We start from the raw sequence: 11,362 nt of genomic DNA, 5'->3' as shown, positions 1-11,362 counted from the left end.
GGGAATTCTGTCTGAAGTACCACACTGTACTACAAGATTTCCAGGCTGCAGGGCCGGCTGTTCATACAGCTCACAGCACTATTTGAGACTACTCTTCAGCACCCAAGCCTATCCACTTCAATTTAAGGTTTTGGAAAGTACTCGGGTGTCTGCAAGGGGAAAAAAAAAGAGGATTAGGAAATACTGACAAGAAGCCAAATACTGCAAGAAGCCAAACCAGCAAATATTAGAGCTTGCATTAGAAGTGATAACTGCAAAGCAAAGCTTCAATCCAATTTGAAATGTACACACTTAGAAGAAGATGGAACAAAGGATATATAAACAAGATTGACTTTATTTTTATTTGAATTCTACATACAATAACTTTTATTTCAGCTACTGGGGCCAACTGACAGTCTTGCAGAACAGTAGATTTTAAATTTATTTCAATAAAAATGCAGAGAGAATCTCTGAGAACAGTCGACACTTGTTTTAATCTTGAAAAGCATATGAGGAACCACAGTAAGGAAAAAGCATATAAAAAGGTACTTAAAAATGCAGGTTCATTTGTAATAATATGGTTATAGATTCTCCAAGAATCTCCCCATTATCAACATTTCAATGTTTCTTTCAACTACAAATTAGCCATTATAGCAGACATTATAGCTTAAAAAACAGAAATAAGCAGTCTTGCAAGTAGCGTGGCAGGCTCAGTGTCAGTAAGTGAAATGTCACAGAATGCTGGAAACATTCACGACGGAACCCACATATTTCCATGTGTATCAGGGGCGTTAGTGTAAGGAATATTCCAAATCCACGGTTGATCTGTAAAGCAAAACAAAAACATGCTCATGACAAATTCAGTTATTAAATGTAAAATTTTGATCCTCTTCCTCCCCTCCCTTTGGAGGAAGACGAAGGTCAAAATTCCCACTGATTCTCACATAACCCCATGTGCAATTTCAGTTTATGGGAAATTTTTATTCAGTTATTTTTAAAACAGTAAGATTTAGAGTTTTCAAAAGGCTTTGCTTTCCCCCCAGATATTATTTTAAATGTAATTATCATAACCCAACATACTCCCTACCAGCTGTAAAAGAATTGTATTTCAGACAGTATAGAAGAACAGCAATGCAGCCAAATTTGGTTTGGTCGATAAGCAGCAAGTTTTGTGCTGCGTATCTCTTAACCCAATGGAATTATAAATAAGTGCTCTAACATACTAGTATTTTTCACAGAGACAATAAGAATTCAGTATCTAAGAAAGATGCTGCCTGGACTCTGAAATGTTCAAGTTCATATCTCACTTCTTCAAACATTACATCTTCAGATGAGCAACAGGTTTGCAGCAGGCAGTTCCCTGCCTCCGCTTCTCAGAACACAGAAGCTATTCCCACTCTGGGGAAGGAGAGAAGGCAACGCAGCAGGAGCCAGCTGCAACCTGCCCTAGGCTCTTCCTCCTACCACATACATGTTGCAGAAAAGCAGCTGGTCTGTGAAGCCAAGCTATTAATTCTACTTCTCTCAGGCTACTCCTACTGAAATACAGAGAAAACTCCTTCAGTCCTTTCAGTTATTTTTCTCAAATAAGAAATTTATATAAATCTAGCTCGCTTCTTTCTCCATCTACAAAATGAGCCCTGAAGGAAGACAGTGACATTAATCTGTACAGTACATAGATCAAACTGAATTGTGCTGAGGATGATGGGAGGAGTTCATTTATCAAGAACAAGCTACTAGTCTACATGATGTACTACGTATACTTGCTAAAGAAGATTTGCTACATGCTTGTCAATTGAAATTTTAGATAGGTGATTGATTATGATTACTGTTGTCCAATTTTAATTTTACAGGATCCAATGCCTGTTCTCACAATATATGAAGTGAGAATTACTGTAGCAAGAAGAGGAGAGTAAGAAAGTGGCAGAAGTGGTAATGAAGGGATGTATAAATGACTCAACAGCACACTGTGACAAGTACCATGCCAATTAAATGCAGGGAGAGCATTCCTAACAAGCACTCATTATTACTTGTTACTAGAGTGCGTTTAATTCTAGTACTGTAGTTCCATATGTTGCAGTGAAACATATCCCAGCTATGCAAATGTTTTACAAAAGTGTTTGTTTACAGCAGCAAGAGGGTAATATGGAAATGCTTTAAATTACAACAAAATTGAATCTGCTTGACTTGAAAAGAGACTTTACATTTAGAGTTTACGAAGACTAGTAGGAATGTTACAAGTCACAGGAATGTGATCACCAGAGAGAGAACAGCCTGTGCAACAAATGCCATCTTTCACATAATGATATTATAAGAGGACAATAAAAGCAAACATCCATGTCTTCCCCTGATTTAAAATCCTGATACAGCTTTTAGGTGGAAGAAGTATTTGGCTAGCTTTTGGTTACAGTGGATAGATAGATTATTTCCAAGCACAAAAAAATAGAAGGCATCGGAAACTGGAAGAAACTATAGCACTTAACAGCGTGCTGCCAAAAAATGTCTCTAGGTTTCTGGGTCAACTGCAGGATATCTAGACTTTAAGTGATCTCTTAAAAAAAAAAAAAAAAGTAGCACCATTATTTCCCTAAGCTGCTTTTATCAGTCTCCTGTTTGAGAACCACGTGTACCTTTTGTATTTTAGGTGAATACCTTACCACATAGTAAATATTAAGTTATAAGAATGGGTACAGAATAAAGCAAATGTTGGAAAAAGCATTGAGGATTCCAAGCGTACATTCAGATTTGATCACTGACCTCTATCTATGACATCAGAACAAATCCAGTCATACTCAAGCACTGGAATCTGTCACTTGGAGCACATTACGCAGCTTGGACCTATCCATCTTTGCTATCGTCTGCAGTTACTCTGTTTAATTCAGCAAAACATACAGGCAGAGGAAGACTTAGATGTACAGAAATAACTTCAGTCACCCCTTAAAGCACCCTGAGAGGCTTCAATACCTAATTTAGTTCTTTTTTATTGTGGCTATCTTAGTAACGTTTCCTTAAGGTAGCTATTAATGTACTTGGAACTTTGTTCTATTAATGGGATGTTGTTGGTTTTATAAAACACCTGATACTATTTTAATACACCATGTGTAAAACTATTGCTGAAACAAATTACAATTCAGTTATTTTAAAAATGTCAGATCTAATTTAAATTTTTTATCACTTTTAATAGGTGTTATAGCAGCAAAAGAAAGACAATGACTGTGTACAAATACTGTACGACCACAGCTGCCTACTGTTGCACACTAAAATGATTGCCAGACTGTTGAAAGTTAAATCCTTTGATCTTCTGGGGAAAAAAAAAAGGTTAACTGTTCCCTATTTATAGCCCCACTATATATATTTTTAAAGTGTGCTCACCTACCTTCCTACCTTCCACACCTTTCAAGTCCAGTTCTTCATTTCTGATACCCTAATTTTTTCTCAACTGCACTTTATTGGAACTAGTGTTATCTAGTGACCCAGTCCCCCTCCTTCCTTCTTGCCTCACTGACAAGCAGCAGAACTGCAGTTTAAAAGCAGGGTTTTCTTTGTTTCTCAAAGTGTTGATGTGATGAGAAAAAAAGTCCTTTGCACTTTTCTGACGCCTTTCCCAAGGTGTTCTAAAAAAACCCCTTGATGTACTTATGTATTAAAGTTTCAAGTTCCTCCCATACAGCAGATTATTTCCTCAGTCAGTAAACTGACACAAATATCTAAATCACAAATTAAGTGGTATTCCTTGACTACAGCAAGAAGCTTGTACCTTTTCCAATGCAAAAGTACTAACAGCTCCTGGGGCTGTATCCCTTTGTGTACTGTAAGTCTGTCATAAGAAACTTCTCAACAGGGTGAAACAAAAGTGATATGGGAATCAGTCCTCAAGCACTCTAAATGAAATGCTGTGCTTTCACGAGAGGATCAGGTCAACTTGTATTGGTAAGAGAGATAATAGCAATATTGCAACTGAGATGTGACAAAGGAGCTCAATGAGAAGATAATTTTATACAACAAAATAGCAGTAGTCATCTGAAAGACTCTAGAGGGAAATAAAAACCTGAATATTATCAAAGGTGCAAAGAAATTTTATTTCTAAAGATATCTTGCTAAATGAGACTGGCTGTTGTGTGAATGTTTCCCAAATACCAGACTGGATCATTTTCTGTCTTCCTTCCAAGGAACTCTCAAATTACATTGCTGGTCTATAGGTTTCTTTTATCTTAGTATCATCAATACATTCAGCTTTGTCATAGTCTTTTTTGTTATCACAGCCTGAATCTGTTGCTTAACAACACAGGAGTTCAGGAGATTGTTGTATCGATATAGTTTATCTGTCAATCTGTTATTAAGTAGTACTATCAGCTACCAGATAATTTTATTTTTTTAAATCCTTCAAATGTTTTGCCCTGAAGATGCATCTGCTGCCCACAAGTGGCCTTCTGCTGTTCAGCTGACTATTGGAGGTGAAAAACTGCAATTGCTCAAAACAGCAATTTGCCAAAGAGTTAATAACGTACATGTTGCACACAACAAATATTATCTGCTAAAATTAATGAGGTCCTTTGTCACTTCAGAGTAGGAATGATCTTAATCTTTTTTTTAAAACTGCCAGATGTAAAGCGTGCATGTTATTCCCTGCAGCAAGAGAAAGATGCAAGCCATGTATATCATGCATAAAAAACCTGTTTTGTGCTGCTAACTTAAAGCAGCTGGAAAGAAATGGTCTAAAGGAAAAATGCCCAAGTAAAAGTTCTCTGTGCAACCTTAACTCTGATCTGTTAGGATGACATATTGTTACATTTCCTCAGATTAAAACTACAAATCTTGCACTCTGCACAAGATGGATCAAGTCACATTTAGGTTCAACAACTAGACTGGGCATCATACATCTATCCTGAAAAAGAACAACCAAAATAAAGTGCTTTTTAGAATTCTTGTGTTGACCAACTACTGAAGCAAAATATTGACCGTCTGGTGAATTTGCCACCTCACGATGACTCTCTCAACTAATGATCTGAAGCATATTTTGGAAGATCTCCCTTAGTCAAACGCAAGCTTTGAGCTCAAAGTTGTTGGCTAGTAACGTGGCAAATCAGATCACACAATCTAGTGGCTCCTTCTGGTCTTCAAGTCTGTAACCCTATCAAAACAATACATAGAAGTGGTCAAACAAAACAGTGACTCTAACTCAAGTTTCCTTTCATACAAAGTGTTAATTTCTTCATGGTCATTATAAAAAGCTTGAAGAAAACCAGGTTTTGCTGGGCACTCAAATGTTACACTTGTTACTACTCTGGGAGGCCATGTGAGGAAGCATCTGATGACAAGCTGTCTTACAAGAGCTTCAATCTCAAATTGCAGATTTACCCATCAATAATAACGCTTTTGGTTCCACCTGGGAAGGAAATGGGATGCCAACACAGACTGAGATTGGTTGCAAGCTCTGCTCCCCACCACCTGCCCCTGCATATGAACTACAATGACAATGTATACTTGCTGCTTGAAAAAACTGAAAACTAAACTTCTAAACATACTCAGATTTATATTTACCTTGCTCTGACTGTTAAATAAGTGAAGTATTTTCTACTCAATGTATTAGCATCACTAGAAACAGGACTAGCTTCTAGTTGTCATCTTCTGAGAAGAAAGGGTATTCTCTCTTAAGAGTTTGTACCATATTAAGCATACTGAGAGGACTTGAAGTTCTCTAAAAATTCATATAGGATGCTGCCAGTCGAGTTCTTTCAAACTCTAGAAAGTACACAGGTTTCACGTAGCTATGCAATGTTAATTAGAAAAAAGGGGGTTATTGAAAAATGTGAATGACTTCCCCAGAATTTTTCTTTCCTAATTTCTTCAAAATATTTTAATTACTTGACAGAGAATTCTAGAACTTTGGCCAAAAAATAAAGGTGGGAGAAAGGAACAGACCACATACAGTGACATTTTCCTAGAACTCATCTGACTTCCTGAGGATACAGCAGGTCCCTGTAAGGGAGCTTGGAGTAATAAAGGATTCCTCTAGCTTAGCTGGACAAAACACTGATTTCTTCTTCCAGGCACTCTGTCACTAGCACAAGGCAGGATAAATGAAAATTATCCCCACTCTTTAAATAATAGGATAAACACTAATATCTAAACCTACCGGAGCTGGAGGCAAATATTCAATGAAGTTTTTCTTGTTTTTATCCAACACAACAGCAGTTTATGTGTAATAAACAAAATGGAGTGTTACTAGCTTCCTGAAATCACTACAAATATTTACCAAATGTAATTTCACCATACACCCAATTCCTACTCATTGAAAATTAGACAAAATATCAAGCACTGAATATCTGAAGTTACAAGCAAAAGGTCAATTTGCTCTTCCACATAAGTGTGTCAATGGAATATTGGACAGTGCGCAGGGCCCTTCACAAGGGAGAGAGTTGTTCCTGTGAGACATGTTACAGAGCTTTTTGTGCATCCTTAAGAAAACGAAATCACAGCTGTCAGAGGTTGCAAACTTCAGCTACAGATCTAATGAATTGTTAAGTGGACTGTTCATTTCTCCACAATGCTTCAACTTGCATTAAAGCAAGTTTCCATCTCATTTGCCCACCATTCTGCCAGCCTCTCATAGCATGAGATTTGACAATTTAGCCCTCAGTTACCAAGGGTAAAATAGATTTTCCTGCTGGAAAATAATGAAATACATTTTAATACATTTTTACAAATTGTTAGAATGGCTCAGGAAAGAAATCTTCAACAAAGAGCAAAATAATCAAAGACTAATGTAATTAACATAATTGGCATATATAGAGAGAGTAATAGGTAGTTTCACTCTAACTTTAGATTAATCTGAGCTGAGCTGGAACATGTCTTATTTTCTTGTATTTACATATATTTTCTGTATACTATTACTCAATGGAACAGCCAGTTTCTTTCCTTGATTTAAATACATACATTGAAGAGAAAACTGAATCAGAAATAACTTGTTTAGCATAAACTACTTACCCCCCCTACTTTATGGGGTTCTCTTTCGGAGGTCTTAATCAGTTCCAGAGCATTTTGAACTAAGAGCTCAGAAAAAGCTTATATAAATTCCTGCCTTGTAACCCAGTCACAACTCAAAGAACTGCAGATAAATGTATTTTTAGCTCATCCCCTTTTCAATAGCGCTATAAGAGAGTTCTGCAACAAGTGCATGAGATTAATAAATCTGAAATCTGACAGAATAATAATGCAGAGAAATGTTTCAGAAATGTTTCACCTGCTGAGGTCTCCCTAAAAAAGCAGAAAACAGAACCAATTAAGCAGAACTCTAATGACACTTAAATGTAACTAGAAAGTTAAGTGCAACTCACTAGGGAAAAAAGCAGATGAAGTAACCCAAAATACTGAAGCTTATTTTAATACAACAATATGGTTTACAATACATGGAAACCATAGATTCACTGATTCATTGAGCTAATAAATCACATAATCATTACTTTCTCACAATTTTTAGGTCCAAAAATATTTTTTTCAAGCATTTAAGTGTGGTTTGTTGGTGGCTTTTTTGTTGTTGTTGGTTGTTTGTTTTGTTTTTGTTTTAAATAATCCTCTGCAGTTAAAATGAGCTGCTTGACATGAAAATATTTCTGGTATGATTTCTTTCACAGAAGAAATCTTACAAACTCCTCATCTCAACTTGAAGTGACTATGCTGCTACCAGCCATGGTTTAAGACCCAGTTAAATTTTATTCTTTGTTCTCTCCAGGAAGATCAAATGGCTCTGGTTGGCACAAGCAGATGGAGTTTACCTGTCCATGTATTGTAAAATGTGTCTCTGTGCAAGTTTGAAATACAGCTGAAAACTAAATGAAAGTGTTACAAATATTCGAAATTAAATGGAATTTAGTTTAGGTTTAGTAGGTTAGGTATAATGGGAAAGGGATGCTGTATTCTATTTTTTTTTTTCCTTCTCTTTTACTTGCTATTTGATTTGCCTGTAAACTGCTGTGGGGATTGATAAATTCTTTAAATTCTTTATCTTATCAACCTAAGCTACATTAACTACCTAAGCATATCCTTAGAATAGTACAGAACATTACGGTTGTGCAAAACCCAGCGAGAACTGGTACGGAGGTTTGACCAAGAGCCAAGGGACTACTACACCTGCCAAGGAGGAGAGGTGAAAAGTGCACATGGAGGAAGACATACAGCCTTCATCCTTGAGAGCCCGGCCCACGACCACAAGAAGAAACTGCGCGTGCGCAACCAGGAGGAGTTAAAGGCGGAGGCCATGGAAATGATTTCTCAGAACTCATTATAATAAAGATCGCCTTTTCAGGGAAAAGTTATGAATATGTATAGGCATCCTTGGAATCATGATGAATATGTAACATTTTACTACATAAATTCAAGATGAATTATCACGGGGGGTGCGCACGGCTTTGGAGGGTTACCCCCGTGCCGCCCAGTGCTGCAATAAAGGTGTGCCTGCTTCTTAATGCTACTTTGGTGTTAAGGAGTTTTATTCCCGATTTTGGTGACAAAAGTAACAGGAAAATTTTAAATATGTTACGTGTTACAGAGGTGATATATCCTAATTACCCTACCAGTGACATCTTAAAGCACATCAATACATCCTTCGGTGACTAGCGCTTAGCCTATGATTATGTTTCAGTGAAGGATAATCCATCTCTCTGGGAGAGAAAAACAGTGCAAAACTAAGAAGTTATCTGCCTCACAATGATCTCAATTTATACTCTTTAGAAGTCTTCGGAAGAAGAGGAGGAAGAAAATCTTCATGATTGTTTCTCCAAGAGATCCCGTTTTTCTGTTTTGCCTAAACTTGAGTGTTAGAATGAAACCCACTGACTAATGAGGCAAACCAGGCAAAGGTGGACAAGTCTGCTATATTTTTTTCCTCTCTGTTATATGGGGTGAGAGAAAAGAAGGACAGGGGCCAAATTATTTCATTATTATTGAACTTAATGGACTTTAGAAGACAGCAGATCAGCCTCATGAATTATTATGTCTGAAACCATGCAGATTATTTACATCATTTACTGATGAGTTTATCATTGTATGTCCTGAGATGTATTTTATTGCTTTTCAAGATGCATTTACTTCACTGTAACAGTTTTCACGCTGGAAGTCCAGTTCCATCTGATAAACACCGATTAATTTAAGAGAAAGCCATTGTGACAGAATGACAAAGAATCTCTGCAATTAAATTATTTCCACAAACTAAGGAACTGTTTTTCTTTCACTTTGTTACATTATATAATAACATAATTCAGTAACATTAAGTATGTCTGATCCAAGATTCAAATTTGCACAAGAACAGGAAAAAACAATGTATTTTGGTATACCTGTCTTCTACTTAGAACTTTACATGGCAAATGTATGGCCCTGTTCCTGACCATCTGTTCACTATTCTGCTCTCTTCTCCTCCCTCCTGCTCCTCATAGGATTTTTCAGATTATACGAAAATGATGTGTACTTTGTTTTCCCATGGTTAGAGAATCTGAGTTTGTGGAAAATCCCCCACAGCCTTTTCTCCTTCAATTATAGGGATCAGTCAATATGGTTTCTTTAGGGAAAGGGTAATTCCTTACATTTCTGCTTCTCAAAACTTGATTAAAATAAAGCTATTTATATCACTCTCCAGAGACTTTGGGAGTTGGTAACTGTACTGTTAAGAACAGACTATTTTATGAGTCCATTCCATAACATGGGAATTCTTTAAACATCTTTTCCACCAGGAGGCTGAGGAACTGAAACAGAATATTCAGGAGAGAGATGTGAAAAGGCACAAGCAGCTGACACAGCTTTCATTGCCAAAGGCTAGACAACTTGCATTCTGACATCTGTTCATATTATGGGAGAAAGCTGAGACCCAAAAGCTGAACTACAGACAAATGAGTTCCCTACAGAAATAAGCTTTCCATGCAAAAAGTGAAAAAAGCTATTTGGAAAAAAAAAAATCTTTAAATTTAGTTGAAATATGCATATAACTCACTGACACAGTAGGTTAAATGCAGGAATTAAAACAAGAACAATATTAATTATACAACTACATTTTTGCACAAGGAAGACAGTAGATGTAACATATTTGAGAATACATGTGGATTCTAATTTTTAATCTTTTTTTTTTTTTAAATTTCCAAAATTTAAGTACAACCTTTTAGAAGAACCTTCCAGAAAACATCAGTTTGAGCATTAGTTAACAAGCAGACAGTGCATACATGTCCCAGAGCACAACAGTCAGTTGTTGTATATTCTTCCCCTTTAGTTAGCTAGTAACCCAGGCACAACCCCTGCCACCACTCTCCGAAACAATATTATCAGTACTTAAATGGACAGCATGTTTTATACTAAATAAAACAGTATAAAAGATTGTATTATCATTTCTACATTGAGCCAGTATTTTTTCTCTGGGAAAACTGAAATATCGTTTAAGAATTCTTTATGTAAGTAGTAAGCTCTTAAAGCAGTAAAATCTTTTTACAAGTCACTAAAGTAACATGCATCATGTTGAACAGGCGAATGCCTGGCTGTGTAGTTGGTGCCGTACTCAAGGTTTTGGCTTCTATGATCATGGATCTACCTGTAAGAAGCCAGGTTTGTTGGGAGCTGATGGGATTCACCTGACCAAGCGGGGCAAGAGCCTCTTTGACAACAGGCTGGCCAGACTTGTGCGACTTGTGAGTAGGGCTTAAATCTAGACTCAGTGGTGGAAGGGGATGGAGTTTTGAGCAACACAGAAGATCCAGGGACTGATGATCCATTAGGAACCAACAGGGAAACACCTGTGAAATGCTGCAAAGGAATTAGGGCTTGTTCCTCTAAAAAGGTGACACAGTCAACAGCCCAGCTGAAGTGCCTCTATACCAATGCACACAGCATGGATAACAAACAGGAGCTGGAAGCCACTGTGCAGCTGATCTAATCGATATCACTGAAACTTGGTGCGATGAATCACATGACTGGAGCACTGCAACTGATGGCTGTAAACTGTTCAGAAGTGACAGCCAAGGAAGAAAGGAGTGTGTGGGGGGAGGGGGTTGCCCTCTGCGTAAAAAAAAAAAAAAGTGGACTGATTGCACAGAGCTGTGTTTGAAAAACAGCAATGAACAGGTTGAGAGCTTCTGGGTGAAAAATCAGAGGTTAAGCCAACAAAGGAAACCTCATGGCTGGTGTTTACTACAGGCTGCCTGATCAAGAGGATGCTGCCAAAGCATTCTTACTTCAACTACAGGAAGCATCATGCTCACAGGCTCTGATCCTGCTGGGGGACTTCAGTCACCCTGAAATGATGTGTCTTTAATTTTATGTACTATATAAGACTCTATATGTCTATTTGCTTCTTAGCTTTCAAACATTATTTCTTCCTACATCATTTATTAGTTCAAAAATCTAC

The 11,362-nt window shown here is 37.2% G+C and overlaps 1 protein-coding gene across 2 annotated transcripts in view; it reads right to left on the bottom strand.

Moving 5' to 3' along the window:
- Positions 1 to 316: 316 nt before the first annotated feature.
- TDP1 (tyrosyl-DNA phosphodiesterase 1) overlaps positions 317 to 11,362 on the bottom strand; it is a 51,055-nt gene continuing 40,009 nt past the window's right edge. For both annotated transcript variants that reach the window (XM_068398749.1, XM_068398750.1), the window contains exon 16: positions 317 to 804. In XM_068398749.1, the coding sequence (XP_068254850.1) occupies positions 731 to 804 (74 nt within the window). In that variant the 3' untranslated portion in view covers positions 317 to 730. The remainder of the gene's footprint in view (positions 805 to 11,362) is intronic.

Source organism: Nyctibius grandis, chromosome 4, assembly GCF_013368605.1.
Source record: "Nyctibius grandis isolate bNycGra1 chromosome 4, bNycGra1.pri, whole genome shotgun sequence".
Taxonomy (NCBI): Eukaryota; Metazoa; Chordata; class Aves; order Nyctibiiformes; family Nyctibiidae; genus Nyctibius; species Nyctibius grandis.
Note: the sequence above shows the minus strand (reverse complement) of the source record. Positions and strands in the feature narration are given on the sequence as shown.